A 21,222-nucleotide genomic window follows, 5' to 3' on the forward strand; every position below is an offset into this window, starting at 1 on the left:
ACCAATACTATAAACGTAATATTATGGCCAAGCTACACTTTAATGCAAAACTGGACATCATGGGCTGTTGTGACATAGAGTTGTACAGTATGAAGTACAACCAAACTGTAATATTTCAGATTCTGTCCATTTCCACGGCTCCCACAATCATACAGTTAACTGTACAAATTGTACAATTTACTATATGACCATATATGGTCATGTATCCGTGTTGTGGGCCTGACTGAGCTGTAGTCTTCAGGTTACCCTGCACGTCACATTCACCCCTCAAAATATGACTATTGAATATTCATTTGAAATCTTGATGACGACACAATGTGCACCAGACGCAGAGGGTTACATTTATCTCTGGGTTTTCCCAGGTTAAAACTCCAACTCAGAAACTGCTGGTCCTTGCATAACTCTGTATATTATTAAAACCATATACAGAGTAATGACTTCTCAGAATCAGAAAAAACTATAGTTTGCTTACTCTTTACAGCAGTTAGGGTAACTGTTTCCACTGACTAAATCATTATAAACTGGTACACACTACCGAAAACCCACAGAACAGTAACAATTGTGTATCTAACTTTGACAGAGAGTGTGAAAGAAATGTTGGGCCTATGTACAATGAATGTGTTTTAGAAGAAGTTTACAGTTGGTTGAGAAGCTTGATACAATGTATGTTGATTCGACTCATTTGGTAGATATGCCACCTGTAGTTTTATAACACCTAACTAGGATACATGAAGTCTAGGAGACGTGAAGTCTGGGTGACCTGAAAGAGTTCTTGTCACCTGGGGGGAAGAGACAGTTGTTCTGAAGAAAATGTGGATTCAACTGTATTGTTCTGAGGATTTAACCAATGACAGAAGAGATTTGATATAGCTTCATGTCTGTAGGATGGACCAATGACTTTTGAGAACTGTCGTATCTATAAAATGGTCTGTTGAAAAATGTTCTGGGGGGTTCAGGGCCATCAGCTGGGTAGTGCTGGTGGGCTGGATTCTCCCGGTGTTTGGTCACAGAATTTGATTTGGGAAGGCTATTAAATAATGTTAACATTATTATATAAACACCATTCACACCTTTGAAGTTCAATATTGTCAATTATTCAAAGTTTCAACTCTTATTAGGATCAAGGACTCCATCTGCTGCTGACAGAGTGTATTGAGTTGATCAATATTGAGTTTTTGTTGCTGATAAAGAGCTCTGCCCAGAAGTCATGCCAGTCCTGCCTGTTCCATGCTTGTGTTAACCTTATGATCTCAAATTGAAAATTCATATCACCGACTCGACACATCACAGAGCTTCCTTTCATTGACTTCTTCCCCTCTCCATCCCACACTTCACGTAGTTGATTCATCATTACCGTATGTAGGGCCTGTTCAGACAGTTCCTGGAATGCAGCTTATTGTCCAATCCATGCGGGGGAACACCTCAAAACCTACACAAGGGATATGGGTAATTTGAGGCAATTAACCAACATCCATCTCCACCCCCTCTTGTATGTGTAATTCCAAAGAGTTGGGTTATATAAGGAGGCTGTGAGAGGGTGAGAGGTAACCAGACCTTCTTTTCGGCAGCAGGAGAAGGTTGTAAATATGGAGCGTCTAATGGTTACTACGTTAATATCTGTGGTGGTTTTGACTCTGTGCGAAGCTGCCCCCACAACTACTCAAAGCCCAGATGAACAGTCAAGAGCAGAGGTAAAACATATATTCACACTATACTTTCTCCCTTATTTTACTAAATGTATGTCTTATGATTGAGTAAAGTTTTTAAATCAAATTTTCAGTTTAAATAATGCTGCCTTCTGCCATGCCACTAGCATGGTCAAGGACAGTTGTTCACAATTTGGTGGTGTACATTTCTAGAAATCCATTACTTTCTCTTCAGATAAAGTATTTTTTATTTTCTACATGAACAATTCGCTGTATATTTTCCAGGTATATCTATCCCAATTCTATTCCATTCCTGGTCCTTCTGACGCACAAGCCAGACAGATCACGGTGGGTTCCTTTGAGACGGGTTTGGAGAGCATGCAAGAGTTCTTTGGTCTAGAAGTGACAGGCAAGCTCGACACCAATACCCTAGAGGTGATGTCTAAGCCCCGCTGCGGTGTCACAGACCTGGCCAGATACGGACACTTCTGGGGAAAACCCCGCTGGGAGAAAAGTGTTGTTACTTACAGGTAGATAAAGACACTTGTGATATTAGAGACCTTTATGGAATAGCCAGACATGAATATTGATTATTTAATGTTTCTGCGCAAAGTATCAAAAACGAACAAATTTGATATCAAAAGTAATGGAAGATGCAAGTTACAACGAACTCGAGTGGTTGGAGGTGCTTACTGTTAATGTCTTTTTCCTTTAGGATAACTGAGTACACGTCAGACCTGAGCAGAAGTCAGGTGGATACAATCATTGCTGAGGCTTTCAAGCTCTACAGCGACGTCATCCCCCTGGACTTTACACAGATGTACAGTGGCACAGCAGACATCATGATCCTGTTCAAAGCCAGGAGTGAGTTCTGCTCATCTCCTATATATATACTCTACTGTCTATATACAGTCTATTCTATATAGAGACTCTGTAGAACTACTGTTATGTTCCAGTTATCAAAATCAGTAAAGAAAAACAACAATTTTACACTCACATCCAGACCACGGTGACTTTTCTCCATTTGATGGTCCGGGTGGGGTGCTTGCCCATGCCAGCTCCCCAGGAGAAGGTGAAGGGGGTGACACACACTTTGATGAGGACGAGGCCTGGTCTCTAAGCGACAGAGGTAGGTGAATCTGAGCAGCGGTGGCATTCTACTTCCATGCTTTTCCACATTAATCCACGTAAGACACATGGTTTACACCTTGTTTTCCTCACGGTCCACAGGGATCAACCTGTTCTTAGTGGCTGCTCATGAGTTTGGCCATGCTCTGGGACTTGACCACTCACGTGACCGCTCAGCCCTGATGTTCCCCACCTATCAATATGTGAGAACTCAGGGTTACAAGCTACCTGCTGATGACACACGTGGAGTACAGGCTTTGTATGGTAAGCATCTTGTACTGTCAGAATACTTTGTGGAGAAGGCACTTCCATTCAGCCATGGCTGATTTTGTTACTCAATTGTGATGTTTGCATTTCATTTGATGACACTTGTATCATGACTGTTCACAGTATGAACAGCGAAGATAGATAACCTCAATCTTGTGTTGTCTCCCTTACTCAGGTGTTCGAACACCATCTCAACCAGATCCCAAACCTCAACCCAAACCTCAACCCAAGCCAGATCCCAAACCTCAACCCAAACCTCAACCCAATCCAAACCCTGAGCCCAGACCAGACCCTCCAGTTAGATGCGACAGGAATCTTGTCTTTGACGCAGTAACTCCTATTCAAAACGAGCTTTACTTCTTCAAGAACGGGTGAGACACAGACTGCACTGTCGATTGTCCTAAACAGTCACTCTACCGAAAGAGAAGATTGATTCTCTTGACACAATTCTAACTGTTCAAATCTTCAAATAAGTTATTACACATTTCCCCATTGTAAAACAACTAGATTGTTGTTGATTTTCAAGAATCCCAGGAATGTCAGGACGTGTTGCCACACTGAAACAATATTTCTGTTTGAAAAGGTATTTCTGGAAAAGGAATGGTTATTCCACTGGTGTGACGTCACGGCCCGTGAAATCCATTTGGCCACAAATCAACTCCATCGATGCTGCATATGAATACAAGAAAAGAAACATAGCCTACTTCTTTGAAGGTACAACGCTACAGTATGTCGGGCACTGCTTGTGTGTAGTTACACACAAATACACAGAGATTCTCATCTTCTTTCAACCATGTCATTCCCTAGGAGATCATTACTGGGGCATCAGAGGCAACACCGTGCTCCCAGGCTATCCCAAATCTCTGTCCAACTTTGGCTTTCCCTCATCGGTGAAAAAGATAGATGCTGCTGTCCATGTGTCGTACACTGGAAAGACACTCCTGTTTGTGGACAGCAGATACTGGAGGTTAGTGATCATTGAGGGAAATTTTGCAGAAAATCAAGGGATTTTGAGTTGAGTTTTGCCAACACATGAGTTGTGCCACACTGCGGTGGGATAAATATATAATGTTGTTGCCACAGTTTCAATGAGAGGAGAGGCAAAATGGACCGTGGATACCCAAGAAACATCCGCCATGACTTTCCTGGCATTGGCTACAAGGTGGATGCTGCTTTTGAAAACGCTGGTAAGTGATAATGTTGGCCTCCGTATTCTAGAATCAATCATCCTCAATCAGCAACAGCCAAAACTCTACGGGTGCACAGGGCAAAACAATGTACCGCTGTCCTAACCTGTGTAAACCTGTTCCCTCAGGTTACTTGTACTTCTCCGACGGCGCCAGGCAAACAGAATACTATTACCCAACAAAGAGACTGGTCCGTGTTCTGCTTAACTACGGGTGGCTGAACTGCTACTAGGAAATCAGCACCCCCAAGCCATGGGTTACTATCACAGTATACTCCAAGTTTTAGACCTGAACACATATTGATTAATTAATACGATTGCTTTCTCATTACATTAATGAATCTTGCAACTGGATGGGGGCTCCATTTTTAGGAGGCCAATCTAAAGACTAAATAAAGCTATCTAGCACCATGAATGTGCCGTCTTCTTTCTGAGCTTGCAAAGCTATGTTCATTGTCACCGCCCTGACGTTTCTAGTGAGAGTAAAACCTCCCATATTGAGATACTATTTAACTGCCCTTCATTCCTGTATTCTATGTCCAGTCCTCTGAAAGGCTCAGCTTGAGTGTATCAGACACCTGCACCTTACAGATCTGTAATAAATACTTTGATTTTGTCTTGAACTTGTATTTGGAAACTGACATAACTGACTTGGTACTTTCAAAGCAATAAGGAACTATTTGAAACTTCTTCACAAATGAATGACCAGTGTCCAGAAGGCTGACATTTTGTCCAGATATAGTTTAAATGAATGGCTTTGGATATAAGCTACAATAAATACAATCATTCCATTCATGCTTGAAAAAAGGAGTGGTATATGGGACTTACTCTGCGAAGTAATATGACATTTGTGAGTGATGGGTGGAAGTCGCGAGTGATAATTAAACTACAAGGACCACAATACATAGCAAGTTACGTAGGAGGAGACACCTCTTACTTTGATTGGTTGGTTGGTTTGGCCCTCCACTGCACTGCTGAAGGTGAAACAGCTTCTGCAATTAGGAACAGTTTTCAGTATAATATTATGTCATCAAGTGGACTTTTAACCATGCGGACTCAGTTTTGCAGGCACCTGGTAAGTGCATTGTGTGATCTAATTGGGGTCAGTTTACAGGGAAAGAAGCACTGGTCTCTTCAACGATACTATACCAACAACATGCTACGTATAAGTACAAGTAGGCTGCGTAGGTCTCTAGTCTATTGTTTTGCCTTTTACTGACAAAACCCATTGTGAAGAACTTAACTGTAATAATTGTATTGCCTTGACCCTACGTGTAGGTTTTACAGCCAAATATTTTTGACTTTAACATAGCATTACAAAGAGCTAACGTTTAGCTAGCTACCTAGCTAGATTCCATTTAAAGAGGACATTTTAGATTTGTAGTTGATAAATGTATTTAATGTTTTTAATCATATTAAGGGCATCGTAAACTGTCCGGAAAAAAATGATATCATGCCATCTTAGGTTCAATGTTTATTCATGTTATGTAAGTAGTCAACACTGATACATTATAACTGTCTTTAGTCAAATGTAAGAACATAAACAGCATATGAGTTTAGTTTAATTTAAGTCTAAACAAATATGTTATTGAGACACAAAATGCCCTCATTTAATGGAATGACCTAGCGTTAGCTACCTTGGTTTTGCATGTTTCCAACACTGCTTGGAGAGGCAGCTAAATCTTTTTTTGCGTTTTGGACGTCCATATGGACGTCCATAGACTGACGGCGATGGCTGCTGATCTTTGCATGGATGGACGGACGGCGATGCTGTTCAGAGTGCCGTCCATAGAGGGAGCATATATTTTGGACGGCGTCATAGCCGTCCATATGGACGGCGATGCTGTTCAGAGTGCCGTCCATAGAGGAAGCAGATATTTTGGACGGCGATGGATTAGCAGGGACGTCCCTCGTGCCGTCCATAGAGGGAGCAGATATTTTGGACGGCGTCATAGCCGTCCATATGGACGGCGATGCTGTTCAGAGTGCCGTCCATAGAGGGAGCATATATTTTGGACGGCGATGGATTGAATGTTTAGCAGGCTGTTGAGCTAACAGAACTGCCGAAGGCTACCATAGCATGTAGCTAGCTACATTAACTTTGGATGACTCAATCTTTTGTCAAGTTAATTTGTATGAATTGCATGTTAGTGCAATATTTACGCCTTTATTCTGTTTTTTTTACATAATCAGCAGTATGATCTCATGACAATATAGACTTGAAAAACAATATGTTATGGTTTGGGTGTGCCTATAGGCTACATATATTTTAATTATTTCGAGAATTGTTAATAAAGACTCATTTAAAATTTGGAGTGTTAGGCCCATAGGCTATTACGTTTTGCATTTGTCTCCGCTCAAAGTGGTTCGTGCGCAACATTGGAGCTACTGACTGGTGGCTCCAAATCCACCCATAAAACACTTTAAACTGACGGCTTCAAAGACCTAAAGGGCAATGTATTTCATAGGGTCATAACACAATGTTAAAATCTTAATTGAGTCTTTATTAACAATTCTCGAAATATTTAAAATATATGTAGCCTATATCTAGGCAAACCCTATAACATATTGTTTTTCAAGTCTGTATTGTCATGAGATTATATTGTTGATTGGCCTACTTTTGTATGTTAAAAATAAAATAAAGGCGTAAATATATAGCCTTCACTTAAATGCAATTAATACAAAATAACGTGACAAAACTTATTGAGTCATCCACGGTTGCTGTAGCTACATTCATGGTAGCCTTTGACGGCTTTGGTTTGGCTCAACACATCGTATTGTGTTTTGCATTGGTCTCCGCTCCAAGCGAGTGTTTGTTGTTTTGCGTTTGTCTCCGTGCGCAAAGTTCGTGCGCAAGATTGGAGCTACTGACTGGTGGCTTCAAATCCACCCATAAAACACTTTAAACTGACGGTTTAAAAGACCTAAATGGCAATGTATTTCATAGGGTCATAACACAATGTTAACATTTTAAATGAGTCTTTATTAACAATTCTCGAAATAATTAAAATAAATGTAGCCTATAGGCAAACCCAAACCATAACATATTGTTTTTCAAGTCTATATTGTCATGAGATCATACTGCTGATTATGTAAAAAAAAAACAGAATAAAGGCGTAAATATTGCACTAACATGCAATTCATACAAATTAACTTGACAAAAGATTGAGTCATCCAAAGTTAATGTAGCTAGCTACATGCTATGGTAGCCTTCGGCAGTTCTGTTAGCTCAACAGCCTGCTAAACATTCAATCCATCGCCGTCCAAAATATCTGCTCCCTCTATGGACGGCACTCTGAACAGCATCGCCGTCCGTCCATCCATGCAAAGATCAGAGTCTATGGACGTCCATATGGACGTCCAAAACGCAAAAAAAGATTTAGCTCCTACTGACTGCTTGCGTGCTGTGTTATCAAACACGGTCTAATATCCTCTGCCCTTACAGACTCAAAAGTACCTTTCAAGGACCTACTCATCTCGCCCTTCACTAAATGTAAGTCTACAACAGCAATAGAGATGAATTAAGTCCCATTGTTTTGTATAGTTTTGTTGAACTGGTGGTTACCTTGACAAAAATCTAATGAATAGTATACAAACCTTGATGCTCCATCACAGGAAGTGTTCATCGTTAGTGCGGTCCGTACCCCAATGGGGTCGTTCAGAGGAAGCCTGTCAGCAGTACCTGCCACCAAGCTGGGCTCCATTGCCATCAAAGGAGCTGTCGAAAAAGCAGGTAGGAACGGAACCGAAACAAAGAAAGCATAACTATTTGAAATGAATCTGATAGTTGAAATTCTGTAATTGATTCACTGACAGTAGTTATGCCCTTTTACAATGGCAAAACTACAAATGCTGCAAATTTAACCTAAGTAGAAAGGTTAATCTTCATGCTTGATGAAGCTAGGTGTGTGCAGGGACCTGATGGGATGCTCTCTGTGTTTAGGTATACCAGCAGAGGAGGTGAAGGAAGTATACATGGGCAACGTATTGCAGGCAGGGGAGGGACAAGCCCCCACCAGACAAGCCTTACTGGGAGCAGGTAAAATCAGAGAATCCATGCAAGCTTCCACACACTCACACACAGATAACCGCTTACACTTGATCTGTGTAACTCGTACTGTAACCGGTCCTATACACAATTTGCCTTTCTAGGGTTAAGCCTCTCCACTCCAGCAACAACCATCAACAAAGTCTGTGCCTCAGGAATGAAGTCTGTGATGCTGGCTGCTCAAAGTCTAATGTGTGGCCACCAGGTATATGTATAAATACAAATATAATACAGAGATCAAAAACCTGAACAGTTTATTTTAATGTATTTATTTTTAATCACTTTTCCTAACTAACATATCAGATTATGGTTGTGGATAACAGAATCCAAACTGGCCAATTGCACAGTTTGTATAACTTTCCGTTTCTGTCACCCCTACATTTATCTCATGTCAATTTGTGTCTGAAATAGGACGATGAAATGATTTGACTAACTGGATCTGTGTTGTTTCCTGGGTGTCAGGATGTGATGGTGGCCGGCGGTATGGAGAGCATGTCAAACGTCCCTTACGTGATGGGGAGAGACACCCCATCCTACGGAGGCTTGAAGGTGGAGGACATCATCGTGAAGGACGGCCTCACCGATGTCTACAACAAGTTCCACATGGTACTGCTCTGTCTTAATGTGGCGGTGTAATGGAGAAATAGGTCCACCGGTCTATGAAGTAACGGTACCATTCTGTTCGTTTGCTGTAGGGAAACTGTGCCGAAAACACAGCCAAGAACAGCCAGATCACCCGGGAAGAGCAGGATGCCTACGCCATCAGCTCCTACACCCGCAGCAAAGCAGCGTGGGAAGCTGGGGTGCTCGCCAGAGAGATTGTACCTGTCAGCATCCCCCAGAGAGGTAAACACGGATAGTTATATATTTTCTCCCCGGCTGGAATCTCTGTGGTTAGAAGCACGTACCACATACTGCACTGTTTACCAAACAGGCAAGCCGGACGTTGTTGTGGCAGAGGATGAGGAGTGGAGGCGTGTGGACTTCAGCAAAGTCGCCAAGCTGAGGGCTGTGTTCCAGAAAGAGAACGGTAAATAAGGAGAAAAACATCCCTGAATCGGTGCTTTGCACGTTGAAGAGAATATTAAGTGATGAGAATTACACAAATATAGGTACTGTGGCTTTAATTGGCATGAGGACCGAGACGTGAACCTCAGTTGATGTGTGTATTGAAAACAGGGCTTTCTCTGTGCAGAGATTCACAGGTTCATTCTGATTGGTCGTTGTAATTCCAGGCACAGTAACTGCAGCCAATGCCAGCACGCTGAACGATGGTGCGGCTGCTCTGGTACTCATGACTGCAGACGCAGTAAAGAGACTCAACGTCACTCCACTGGCCAGGATCGTCTGTAAGGCTCTTAGAAACACACACACACACACATATATCCACTTAAATACATGCGCAGAACAACCCAGGCTGAGGTTACAAGAATGCTGTGGCACAGGGTGTTTGTAAAGAATAGACACTTGGGACAGGAGCTTTTCCTGGGTCTCAAAATGAACTTCGACCTTAATTCTCTACTACCATTAAGGTTAAACTGATGAGCCTCATTCAGGGTCAGACTGACCTGGTTTGTCGAGTTGCAGGATTATTTTGTTTACTTAGAGTGTAGACCCTAATTAGCTGTTCTGTTCTCCTATCCCCAGCATTTGCTGATGCTGCCGTTGCCCCTATTGACTTCCCTATTGCTCCTGCATTTGCTGTACCGAAGGTAAGTTGGAGCATGGTCCATTTCACCGATGATCCCTCCAAGAGAACAACTCTGTTCTAGAACAGCCCTCACGGCATCTCACAGTGTTAGAGCTAACAGGATATCACCATTAGGAACAGCAGCAAGGGGAAGTGCACAGCAGCCATATGAAAGTCCTGCTGTGCGTCAGAGATGGAAATGGCACTGGCACTTTTCATGAGGTGTGTGTGTGTGTGTGTGTGGTCCCTACAGGTGCTGGAAGCAGGTGGAGTGAAGAAGGAGGACATCACCATGTGGGAGATCAACGAGGCCTTCAGCGTGGTGGTCCTGGCCAACATCAAGATGCTGGACATCGACCCCGCCAAGGTCAACGTCAATGGAGGGGCTGTGTCTCTTGGACACCCTATTGGGTAAGCAGACCCAACCTGTACCTCTAACAGATGTCAGTCTGTTGACACAGATGGAATACTAATAAAAAGTTGGCATACACGGCAACCCATTTCATAGGTGAAAAACTTTGAATACAGTATGCATTATAAAATGTATTGCCTTCATGAAGAATACAGATGGCCCTTTGTTGTTGAAAAGAAGAGACACATACATGTTTGAAACGAATGTGACAACCTTTAGTTTATTTCCCACCCCACACAGGATGTCAGGGACAAGAATTGTGGGACACATGGTGCACCACCTGGAGGCCGGCCAGTACGGCCTCGCCGGGATCTGCAACGGTGGGGGTGGAGCCTCCTCCATCCTAATCCAGAAGCTGTAGGAAACCTCACGCTCCACTCACTCCTGCGTCCTCATCAGGACTGCCTGGAGAAAGTTTCATCGATGTACTCGGTTGAGATGACAATACTCCAAGCACTTTGTCATTTATCTGAAGCAAACTCTGTACCTGAAAGGTGACTGTGGCTAGATGACTGTATGCAAACAGATATTATTATGACTCCATGTTTGAGACACTCCTGTGTGCAAATAACTTCTGGTTACCGTTGAACTTTTGGACTTATGAATAGGATGAATAAATAGTTTTTATGAATGATGTATGTATTGTTGTGTTATGATATGAGATGGTTTGGCTTACTACTGGTAAAATAGGAATCCCATTGCTTAAGGTATCACTTAACATGACCTATATATAGTAGTAAAATATGTAATCATGCAAATGGTAAATCTATCCCATTGGAGTATTGTAAATCTATTAAGGCCTTGTTTGAACAGGTTCGTTTCTTGTCATTGTAGGTTTTCCTCCCTGTTATACATTTGGGCCACAAGAGGGTGCTGTGGGGTGATAACCACTGTTTTTCTTCAACCATCTGATGTTGATTGGAATGGGAGTGGATCTGAATATGGGAAAGTGTGCTTCTAAAGATAAATGAACAATGACTCACTTCAACATTTGACTGAAATCCCATCCAAATGAACAGTCAAGTGTTGCCCTGCCTTTATATATTTGTCCTCCTTTCTCTGCCAGAGAACATGGCATCCATTAGGTTAACTATTGACAGGGAGTTTTGCAACTGCGACAAAGGCCTGTGGTCTCAGTTTTGTTTACAGACATGTCCAATCCCCATTGTGACTGAAGAAATGGGCCATGATGTTTCACCTGGTTATCGATTAACACATCCGGAAATGTTCGTATTGGCAGAAAGAGAAGACCATCACGTAAGCCGGTAGGAATCTGTTAAATTTCTTTTCTCTGTCTTTTCTAGTGTCACCACAAGAGAGCAAGGGTCTTTAAGAATATAAAGTGTAATTCCAGTTGTTTCCCTGATTCCATGGATGGATACTTTATGAGTTGCTGCTTCAGGACTAAACTGTGTCATTGTTTTCATGCCATGAGAAACTAAGTGGGAACGTTTTTTATGTGCCACTTTACTGACAAATGAACCAAAAAGGCAATGTTTTAGTAAAACAAAAACTGCCTACAAGACACACACTCAAACATAGCATCAAGTCCAATAATCAGGGTTGACCTGATTGTATTTTTGAGTCTGAGTGTATTTTTACTTTAACTTTATTGTCCTGTTTATAATTGATCATTTTTTATAATGCACAACACTCCTTTTTCTTCTATCAATTAGTGTATAGTGACACTGCTTTTCGTATCACGTCATAAACCATAAACCATGTCATAAAAGTGCAAATATTAGAGCCAGTGAAACTAAAATACCTGTAACGACTGTACAGACTATGACTACAGTTCAGTGAAACCTTTGCAATGACCTGCCACAACTTCCTCATGTAATCATACATAGAACAATAACTTCCATATCACATGGTTCTTCCTGTGAAGTTCATTTCATCATTAGAAAAAGAACACAACCTTTTTAATGGCTGGAATACTTGAACAGCCTGAGTGGTCAGCCTATGCACACACAGGGAAGGTGTGGTCATGGCTGTTGATTACCTGGCACAGTGGAAGACTGGACTGAGTTAGACAGAGAAGGCAGAGAAGAAGGATATCGAGCTAAGACACGAAAGGAACATTTCTTGTGAGGTATTGATTCTTAGATTTTTTTTATAACTTATATATAACTTATTTGTAACTTATTAGTAACTTTATCATGGTTCATGAGGATGAGAGGAATGAAATGTGTGCAGAGTAAACACGGTGTCTTGGTAACTGTCAATCAATGAAATGGTGTGCTACTTAGAATTGAATTTATATTAATATTTGCTCTACTTTTCTTTTCCTTGTTTGTCATGTTTCGAATAGAAACAAGAACTGTCAACATGGCATATTATCAGGTAAATCTCATCTTACAATCTAGTGTACGTTTTTAACTGATGTTCATGAACAGGAAAATAAACGTAGGTTCCGGAGCACCAGTGTTCGAATGACGTTAGACGTTTTCTCCAACTGAAAGTTATGAACATTTCACAGTTCAGTATATGTAGTACCTATCCAAGCATGTCACAGAGGGATGTCCTATACACTAATACCGTGTATACATAATAATGAACTGGAACATAACTTCAACTCAGTGTGTACTTTTTATTACATTGTGTTATATTTGTCCACAGCCCGGTCCTCAGCCTGGGCGCACAAATGGCCCACAGTACATCAATTATGGGTTTCAAAGTGGGGAGGGGAGACCCCCCCCATATGCGCCTCCAGCTGGAACGACCAGCTACCACTCCTCTGCTGTTCCAGTGTACCCACCACAGCCCATCAACACACACCAAACCATGACTCCTGTCCAACCTCCCCCACACACCAGGAAAGGTTTGCAAATTCAAAATATAAAAACTTTTAGAAAGCAAGGCAGTGTGACATGTTGCCATAAACAAATCAGTAAATGGACATACAGGCAAGTGTTTACCTCAGGTTCAGGGCCACTGTTGATCTCAGTGTGCTTTGACCCCTTCTCTTTCAGCGGGCCGAAAGAACAGTTGCTGCAAAACAGCAGTGTGCACTGTCATAATCCTCCTGTTTATCCTAGCTGTGATAGGAGTACTGATCTGGTACTTTGGTACGTACTTGTCAATCCCGACATAGCACCTTACTACCTGTCAAAGCATACACTCGCATGACATTCATACTGACGGGTGTCATCTAACTCAGAGCTGTCCTCTGGAGAACATCCTTTTCTCAAACACACCAAAAAGACGATTCATGAATCTTCCTTCAATTCATAAATTCATGAATTGACTTTGAACACGGACGTGAAGCACCGTATGACGTGTGTGAGCGTCTGATGCGGAGGATGTCAGAGTAGGGATGTCTAAGCCATGTCTCCTGTGTGTTCTCTCCCAGTGTGGTACCAGTGTCTGGTGGGAAAGTCCTGTGGGAACAAAGGCAAGTGTCTCAGTGCCTCCCAGTGGTGCGACGGCGTAGACCACTGCCCAAATGGAGAAGATGAATCGAAATGCTGTAAGAATCCTTTTTCTAGCATCGCACTCTTGTTGAGCCCTGTCTGGCCATATGCCACATGTACACCAGATATCATTGACTGTGAATAGGATTACAATTTTGAATTATTTTCCCAACATCAATCTGTGCTCCCCAGTTCGTCTCCATGGAACAAACTTCCTGCTGCAGGGGTACTCGTCAGAGAGCCAGACATGGAAGCCTGTCTGCTCTGACTTCTGGAACGACCAATACGGTCAAGCTACATGCCAGCAGATTGGGTACAAAAAGTGAGTCAGCCTTCTGAGAAACCCTGTGTTTAGGTGTGGCAGCATTACTTTGTTCAACACAAAAACATGTCCAAAGGCCAAGTGATTGCATGATCACACAAGTAAATGATCTAGACCAAAAGGTCTAGATCTATTAATCAGAAGGTTGCCGGTTTGATTCCTGGCCATGAAAAATCCTTCCAGTCCTTGGGCAAGGCACTTCACCCTACTTGCCTGGTGGGGAATGTCCCTGTACTTTACTGTAAGTTGCTGGATAAGAGCGTCTGCTAAATGACTAAATGTAAATGAGCTCCATGACAGATCACACACTGTGCTGATAATGTGTAACAGTTTCCATAAGATATATAAAGTGTATAGTGTCTAAATAATGTGTAACAGTTTCCATAAGATATATAAAGTGTATAGTGTCTAAATAATGTGTACCAGTTTCCATAAGATATATAAAGTGTATAGTGTCTAAATAATGTGTACCAGTTTCCATAAGATATATAAAGTGTATAGTGTCTAAATAATGTGTACCAGTTTCCATAAGATATATAAAGTGTATAGTGTCTAAATAATGTGTACCAGTTTCCATAAGATATATAAAGTGTATAGTGTCTAAATAATGTGTACCAGTTTCCATAAGATATATAAAGTGTATAGTGTCTAAATAATGTGTAACAGTTTCCATAAGATATATAAAGTGTATAGTGTCTAAATAATGTGTACCAGTTTCCATAAGATATATAAAGTGTATAGTGTCTAAATAATGTGTAACAGTTTCCATAAGATATATAAAGTGTATAGTGTCTAAATAATGTGTAACAGTTTCCATAAGATATATAAAGTGTATAGTGTCTAAATAATGTGTACCAGTTTTCAAGTGTGTGCTGACCATGTACCTGTTTTTCTCTTCAGGGAGAGTTATGTCAGTTCTACCTCAGTAAGCTCTGCCTCCTATAACGGCTATCTGACATTGAATCCTGGTTCTTACCCGGGCCCTAATGTACAGGCACAACTAAGCACGTAAGTTGATTACTTTTCTCAGTCAAAGTCCTTTTTTCTATAGATATTCCTACTGCATCGTGAAGGACTCATATACAGGATCAGAATGTTCTGTACAGGCAAATTAAGCCCTCACTTGGATGTTTCTTCTTCCAGTAATTCCTGCCAAGCCAACAGAGCAGTCAGTCTACGGTGCATAGGTGAGTTATTACAGTACTGCTGTCTCACATCCTGTCACATGACACATGAGGTTAGGAGCATAGTACATACTCCCAAAGGTGCTATTAATGGGGAATTAGAAAACTGTCCTTTAAACGAGGTTTGGTTTTGCGGTGGAATGCTCAAGGCTTGAGAGAAAGAGCAGCAGAGGCAATACCTCAACACACGACCCTGTGTACCCTGTAGCAGATGGAGGAATCGTGTTTTTCTGCTAGAGGTCAGATTTAAATGACAGACCTATGCCGTTTGGTTGCGTTTGGTAATGATTGTTTGTGTGTCTCCAGACTGTGGGGTGAGCACCGCGGCCCCCAGGACCCGCATCGTAGGGGGGGAGGTAGCAGCCAGGGGTGCCTGGCCATGGCAGGTCAGCCTGCAGGTCCAGGGCCAGCACCTGTGTGGGGGCTCCATTATCAGCTCGGAGTGGATCCTCACAGCTGCTCACTGTGTGGAGAAGTGAGTCTGACTTTGTTACTTGCAACTCACTGTGTGGAGAAGTGAGTCTGACTTTGTTACTTGCAACTCACTGTGTGGAGAAGTGAGTCTGACTTTGTTACTTGCAACTCACTGTGTGGAGAAGTGAGTCTGACTTTGTTACTTGCAACTCACTGTGTGGAGAAGTGAGTCTGACTTTGTTACTTGCAGCTCACTGTGTGGAGAAGTGAGTCTGACTTTGTTACTTGGCCTTCCGTCTGCTCCTTAAAATGGGATGAATTCTTTCTTGGAGGGGGGTAACCCAAACGTAGCTGTCTTGGATTGCTCTCTGAGAGGTCAACCCTGATTATTGGACTTGATGCTACGTATGAGTGTTTGTCTTGTAGCCGGTTTTCAAGTATGGCTTCGGTTGAAGCTGGATTTCTCATGATGTTTAACATTATTGGTCTCACATTGTTATTTAATTATTCCTTCATGTCATTGGTAGGTTTTCCAGTCCTGGTCTTTGGACAGTGTACGCTGGCTATTTGACCTTGTATGAGATGTACTCTGCCCCTGGCAATTCAGTCAGTCGTATCATTGCTCATGAAAAGTATGACCAAAACACCAATGACAATGATGTTGCTCTGATGAAACTCTCCAGGCCTCTAATAATGTCAGGTAAGCACTTGCCTAGTTCAAAAGTTCATGCGCATTAGACATATACACAGATACAGTAATAACTCAAATCTTCACGTTGTATTTGAATCATGGATGAACAGTTTTTATTTGTATTTTTTATATATAAAATAAATACACAAGTTAAACATTCTTCAAATTGATCCAAAGGTTGAGTGCTCCAACTCCATGTACTCTCTTATGTGTTAGATACGGTGAGACCAGTTTGTTTGCCCAACGTTGGGTTGGACTTGACTCCTGAAAGACAAGCCTGGATCTCTGGATGGGGGTCTTTGAGGAGTGGAGGTACACCAGAATGCATACATCACTCATTCTTCCAACCACTTTGATTAGACTTGGGGAAACTACAACAAAACTAGCTTAAAATAAATGGGCTCTTTTGGGGCTGAGTTGCCAGTGTCAATTTCGTGGGTTAAACTAATCAAGAGCATGCAAGGATCAGACATCATGTACAGTTGTCATTCTGAATGTTTTGACAAAGCAGTGACAACAGGGATTGGTTACTTGAACAACCATCCTATATAATTCTCACCATTATATCCAGCTATCATAACACAAAAATATATAATGAAACAATAATGATATTGGTTTTCAACTCCAGAGTCAGCCTCCAACAACCTGATGCAGGCCCAGGTGACTATATACAGGACCGCTACCTGTAACAGACCAGAAGTATATGGAGGACAGGTGGCCGCTTCCATGATCTGTGCTGGAAAACTGTCAGGAGGGGTGGACTCATGTCAGGTCAGATAAGACACACACACACCTATATACACACACACACACACACCTATATACACACACACACACCTATATACACACACACACACACACACACACACACACACATACACACCTCTATATACACACACACAAATTAGCTATAGTACCGTAATTGTATTTCTAGTTATAATCCCATAATAATAATAATTTGTGTTGTGTGCTGCAGGGGGACAGTGGAGGACCTCTTGTCGTCAAGGACGTTCTATGGTGGCTGGTTGGGGACACTAGCTGGGGAATAGGGTGTGCACTTAGGAACAAGCCAGGAATTTATGGAAATGTAACCGATTTTCTTGATTGGACATATACACAACTAAAGGTAAAAGGTTAAATCACAAAAACTGCAATTGAAAATATCAGACAGTTACATTAAGTACATTACTTTGCAATATGTTTGTTTTATTAGTTCTACATCTATCTTTACAGAACAACTAATGGAGATGCCAATGAACATGGAACATTCCAGTGCCTGTTGACTTGAATTTTTAGGGGAAAGTGTATTTTTTCCATGTTTGATAAAGATACTGTATATTATTTGACTTATTTGATGACCCTTATGAGATTACAAAGTATTTATAAAAGTTGTATACTGCCAAAAGTAGTTTGATGAGCATGTGTCTCATTCTAATTCAAAATAATTCTCATTCAGTAAAAAAAACCATTAATTAAGAATATTATTTTTAAATGTGCCCAACACATCCATCAATCTGTACTTCTGCAGGCCAGCCTGGGTATCTGTTAGTCTTCCTGTTACTGTAGAGTATCTGTGAAACCAACAACAAAACTGTCACTGTCCCTCTCATTGTCACAACAAAGGTGTACATTCTGTGGGCCCAGTAGAATATTATCAGCAGTGATACAGTAGTACTTTATCCTGCATTTCCAGGTGGCGAAAGGAAGAACAAACTACAAATCTACATATTAGTGTACAGTAGCCTTTACCTTTTCTTTTTTAATGTCTTCAGGAATAGGGAATCCTTTAGACCCAAAGAAGACCCAGCTGGAACGAAAGCCAATTTTTCCAATGATAGTGCTTCCTAGGCTTTCTATTTCCTTCTTTGCTTCTGGCTTCAGCCTTTGAGGAAAGAAAAGGTCTTTGAGAGAAGCTTGCAGATATTGTTGTTGGTAATGAATTAAGCAATAGGCGTTAGGCTAACTTAGCACAGGCCTAAGATTTAAGTGTTATATAAGTATTTCATAATAGGGTATACAAAGTCTTTTTATGTAAAACAGGATGGTTTTTCATGGGCGAAACAAACATCCTTGATTAGAAAATTGTGTATATATGTCTCTAACTACAACTCTAACTACAACAGTTCGTCATGGAGATGTTAAACATACTTGGTGCTTCCCTCATCATAAGTTGCCATTAGTATAAAAGAGCCATTAGAAATCTTGTGGAGGAAGTTGATCAATGCCCCGGAGTTATCTACAAGACAACAAGAAATCGTCAGCCACGTGAGAAAGTAATGTGAAGGAGTTGGTAGGTTGGGACCCAGTAATGAGTGACTCTATTACTAATTTAGATATCTATAAACAGAAATAGTAAAATTTTAAGTTTAAGTTTTGACTACCAAACATACATTTGTTTGTGGCTGTTATAGCATAGTGTTGTAGCTGTACCTCCTTGCCACATGTTAAAAGAAGCACTGTCTATCTTCTCTCCTGATGATGCTGTGTGGACAACATGTTTTCCAAATGAGGATGGGCCACATCAAGGTGTGTCTTCAAAGTGTTCACAGTGTTCACATGACATGAGGAAATAGTTGGAAAAATGTGCCATTTGTATAGATAACAAAGCGATTTGTTACCATCAACTGCTGCAATGTTGATCCCTCTACCAGCATTATGTCCATCAATAATCCTTGGGAAACAATAAAGATCACTTTACAGACTTAACATTTTGGTTTGGAGGAAGGCTAACTGTATTTTTTAAACCAATTAACCCAATTTTACCCAATACTAAAACAAATACAAATTATTTTATTTTAACCTTCACAATGTGGGGGGGTCTGAGACAGCCCAACGGTTAAAAGAAAATGCTTCACTTGTTTTTGTATGCGGTAAAGTTGTCGCAATACGACGGTGGGTCCCAATGGGTGATGGGTCAGAATGACCCGAAGATAACACAAGGATTAAGTCATTACTCAACACTGACATTGCATTCTCAAAACAGATTTTGGGCTGTTTTTGGATCCCTCCACCACTAAGTATCTGGAAGGCAAACTTCCCATGTGGACACTCGGACCAACGGTTGCACTTCTGTCTCCTTGGCACAGGAACTCCAGCTTTAAACAGAACAATTTCTGCTATGCATTTCTGCCATGCAGTTTAAGAAGTTGAAATTAAATGTACGGAATGCCAAACAGAGTCCTGGTCTTACCTGGTTTCTGTTGAGGTCTAGTGTCGTCGTAGAGTCTAGCCACTGACGCAGAGATTAACCGGTTGTTAGACCATTCACAGACTAAATCGGAAGCTGCAGTTCCAAAGTACCAGGCGAAAACACAGCAGAAAACAAACCCTGCAGTTCTTAGGAAATCTGTAACCCCCCCCCCCCCCACACACACACACACACACATACATAGAACACACAAACATACACACACACATTCATGTAAACTTCACATTAAACAACAGAGAAATACAAGGAAATCCACATGCCTTTTTTGGGGGGGCTGTTGCTTGCTTTCATTTCCTAGAGAGTGATTTCACAACCTTTCCTGTGGTACTCTCATTTCCCTCCTTTCCAATACCCACTACGGTAAAAGTATTAGATTTTCTTCCAATCATTCGGTAATTCTTACCTTAGTAAGAATTGTTTGCGTAGTGTTACGGTACAACTTACTCCACAAATGACGAGAAGAGCAGGCTGCCATGGCTCCCTTTATCAGGTTACTGTTCGTGCTTCCTTACTCTTTACCCACCCATGATGACAGAGGGCCATAAAACCTTTTTCCCTGCAGGACAGGTGCAATGGGTCAAAACAAACAGTTGAATACCCAATACTTTGTTTAAAAGTATTGAACATGATAACATATTCCTAAATGCTCTGCAAGAAAGTGGCATTCAGTTTAATTTAAAACATTTAATGATAAAGGTCACTGTTCAGATACAGACGTTTGTGCATTACTCAACTTTACCTGAAGGGGGTGTTCTAACATTTGCAAAACAAAAGCGTTTTATGGATCCTTGAAAAAAAAGAACACAGATCCCATTTCTTTACCTGTCTCACAACTTCAGGTACATTAGAAGGATTTATATATTTACTGTTTATTAGCTATTATTGAGAGAGTACAACACACGCACACACGCCAATACTTTATCCCCCCCCTTCTTCCATGGCCACAATTTGCCCTCTCCGCTCCTCTCCTCTTCTCTCCTTTCCATCAGCATGGTTGCCTAATCACTGCTCATGGAGGTTGGCTTGCTAATTGGCAGATGCTCAGGCCCCGAGCCTGCATCTGCTACCTGTTTGTACCAATTAACAGACCCATGACACTGCACTGACACCTCTTCAATGGGTTAACAGATGCTGCAATTAGCCACTCATTTGAATAGATGCCCGTTTACCGTGAGGGCCCTTGTCGCATCATCCCAACCGGGGGACCGCCTCTCATCTATTTGCTTTTTCCGTTGCCTCTCAAACGACTCAACGAGGCGTGGGAAGGCAATGGAACCCTGGTGTGTTGACAAACAAACGCTCAACGACCGCTAAATGAGCCCTCCGCGTACACGAGTGGCAGTGCTGGCGTGCTACAGGGGGCTCCGCGGTACCTTTAGAATATGTAGGAGCAGGGTTTGTGTTGCATGTTTAAGTACAGAACTGTGCCCCCCCCCCCCCCCCCCCACACACACACACACACACACACACTGACCACACGGGAGCGTGACGGTCCACAGGAGAGACACAGGAAGCGGCTCAGCGTGACTCAGAACCATCACGTTGTGTCTGGAGGGTGAAAGGCATGCTGCTCTATGACTAGTTTGGTTACAATGTGACCAGAATAAATCCAC

The 21,222-nt window shown here is 41.7% G+C and overlaps 4 protein-coding genes across 11 annotated transcripts; 3 read left to right on the forward strand and 1 right to left on the reverse strand.

Annotated features, from left to right (window-relative positions):
* Nucleotides 1-1,403: 1,403 nt before the first annotated feature.
* mmp30 (matrix metallopeptidase 30) lies at nt 1,404-4,839 on the forward strand. Its single transcript, XM_047020278.1, has 10 exons — nt 1,404-1,691; nt 1,932-2,176; nt 2,362-2,510; nt 2,650-2,775; nt 2,877-3,038; nt 3,217-3,412; nt 3,625-3,755; nt 3,849-4,008; nt 4,125-4,228; nt 4,357-4,839. The coding sequence occupies exons 1-10, from the start codon at nt 1,587-1,589 to the stop codon at nt 4,458-4,460; spliced, it is 1,482 nt and encodes a 493-aa protein (XP_046876234.1). The 5' UTR covers nt 1,404-1,586; the 3' UTR covers nt 4,461-4,839.
* Nucleotides 4,840-5,150: 311 nt separating this feature from the next.
* acat1 (acetyl-CoA acetyltransferase 1) lies at nt 5,151-11,011 on the forward strand. Its single transcript, XM_047020472.1, has 12 exons — nt 5,151-5,302; nt 7,673-7,720; nt 7,843-7,960; nt 8,171-8,266; nt 8,380-8,480; nt 8,738-8,881; nt 8,971-9,121; nt 9,210-9,305; nt 9,511-9,624; nt 9,923-9,987; nt 10,219-10,376; nt 10,618-11,011. The coding sequence occupies exons 1-12, from the start codon at nt 5,252-5,254 to the stop codon at nt 10,736-10,738; spliced, it is 1,263 nt and encodes a 420-aa protein (XP_046876428.1). The 5' UTR covers nt 5,151-5,251; the 3' UTR covers nt 10,739-11,011.
* A 96-nt stretch (nt 11,012-11,107) lies between these two features.
* On the forward strand, nt 11,108-19,007 carry tmprss2 (transmembrane serine protease 2). Of its 4 annotated transcripts, none has more exons than XM_047020467.1 (15): nt 11,108-11,642; nt 12,266-12,469; nt 12,689-12,720; nt 12,997-13,198; nt 13,350-13,445; nt 13,730-13,846; nt 13,983-14,112; nt 15,013-15,120; nt 15,256-15,299; nt 15,603-15,771; nt 16,238-16,410; nt 16,618-16,713; nt 17,030-17,172; nt 17,378-17,527; nt 17,635-19,007. In XM_047020467.1, exons 3-15 carry the CDS (start codon nt 12,706-12,708, stop codon nt 17,641-17,643), a joined length of 1,452 nt encoding a protein of 483 aa, XP_046876423.1. In that variant the 5' UTR covers nt 11,108-11,642; nt 12,266-12,469; nt 12,689-12,705; the 3' UTR covers nt 17,644-19,007. The 4 variants fall into 4 exon arrangements, with proteins under 4 accessions (XP_046876423.1, XP_046876424.1, XP_046876425.1 ...); XM_047020468.1 differs by having other exon boundaries at nt 12,352-12,469; XM_047020469.1 differs by having other exon boundaries at nt 12,389-12,469.
* LOC124467947 (protein FAM3B-like) lies at nt 17,707-20,136 on the reverse strand. Of its 5 annotated transcripts, none has more exons than XM_047020474.1 (8): nt 20,054-20,136; nt 19,592-19,747; nt 19,367-19,496; nt 19,020-19,072; nt 18,832-18,882; nt 18,550-18,637; nt 18,151-18,283; nt 17,707-17,972 (listed from the first exon to the last, which is right to left on the reverse strand). In XM_047020474.1, the coding sequence occupies exons 1-8, from the start codon at nt 20,082-20,084 to the stop codon at nt 17,889-17,891; spliced, it is 726 nt and encodes a 241-aa protein (XP_046876430.1). In that variant the 5' UTR covers nt 20,085-20,136; the 3' UTR covers nt 17,707-17,888. The 5 variants fall into 5 exon arrangements, 4 of the variants coding, with proteins under 4 accessions (XP_046876430.1, XP_046876432.1, XP_046876431.1 ...); XM_047020476.1 differs by having other exon boundaries at nt 19,592-19,633; nt 20,054-20,128; XM_047020475.1 differs by lacking the exon at nt 20,054-20,136 and adding an exon at nt 19,870-19,991 and having other exon boundaries at nt 19,592-19,633.
* Nucleotides 20,137-21,222: the final 1,086 nt, after the last annotated feature.

This window comes from Hypomesus transpacificus, chromosome 5 (genome assembly GCF_021917145.1).
Source record: "Hypomesus transpacificus isolate Combined female chromosome 5, fHypTra1, whole genome shotgun sequence".
NCBI classification, from domain to species: Eukaryota; Metazoa; Chordata; class Actinopteri; order Osmeriformes; family Osmeridae; genus Hypomesus; species Hypomesus transpacificus.

Bases quoted from the DNA above. Each gene is read 5' to 3' on its own strand.
- mmp30 (XM_047020278.1), top strand. From the start codon at position 1,587: ATGGAGCGTCTAATGGTTACTACGTTAATATCTGTGGTGGTTTTGACT. The intron at 1,692-1,931 runs GTAAAACATATA...TATATTTTCCAG, and splicing joins ATGAACAGTCAAGAGCAGAG to GTATATCTATCCCAATTCTA. The intron at 3,413-3,624 runs GTGAGACACAGA...CTGTTTGAAAAG, and splicing joins CTTTACTTCTTCAAGAACGG to GTATTTCTGGAAAAGGAATG.
- acat1 (XM_047020472.1), top strand. From the start codon at position 5,252: ATGTCATCAAGTGGACTTTTAACCATGCGGACTCAGTTTTGCAGGCAC. The intron at 8,481-8,737 runs GTATATGTATAA...CCTGGGTGTCAG, and splicing joins GTCTAATGTGTGGCCACCAG to GATGTGATGGTGGCCGGCGG. The intron at 9,625-9,922 runs GTAAGGCTCTTA...TCCTATCCCCAG, and splicing joins TCCACTGGCCAGGATCGTCT to CATTTGCTGATGCTGCCGTT.
- tmprss2 (XM_047020467.1), top strand. The intron at 13,199-13,349 runs GTTTGCAAATTC...CTTCTCTTTCAG, and splicing joins TCCCCCACACACCAGGAAAG to CGGGCCGAAAGAACAGTTGC. The intron at 15,121-15,255 runs GTAAGTTGATTA...TTCTTCTTCCAG, and splicing joins GTACAGGCACAACTAAGCAC to TAATTCCTGCCAAGCCAACA.
- LOC124467947 (XM_047020473.1), bottom strand. From the start codon at position 19,787: ATGTGTGTGTGTGTGTGTGTGGGGGGGGGGGGGGTTACAGATTTCCTA. The intron at 18,883-19,019 runs GTAACAAATCGC...TTGTCCACACAG, and splicing joins CAACATTGCAGCAGTTGATG to CATCATCAGGAGAGAAGATA. The intron at 17,973-18,150 runs GTAAAGGCTACT...TTGGTTTCACAG, and splicing joins AAGACATTAAAAAAGAAAAG to ATACTCTACAGTAACAGGAA.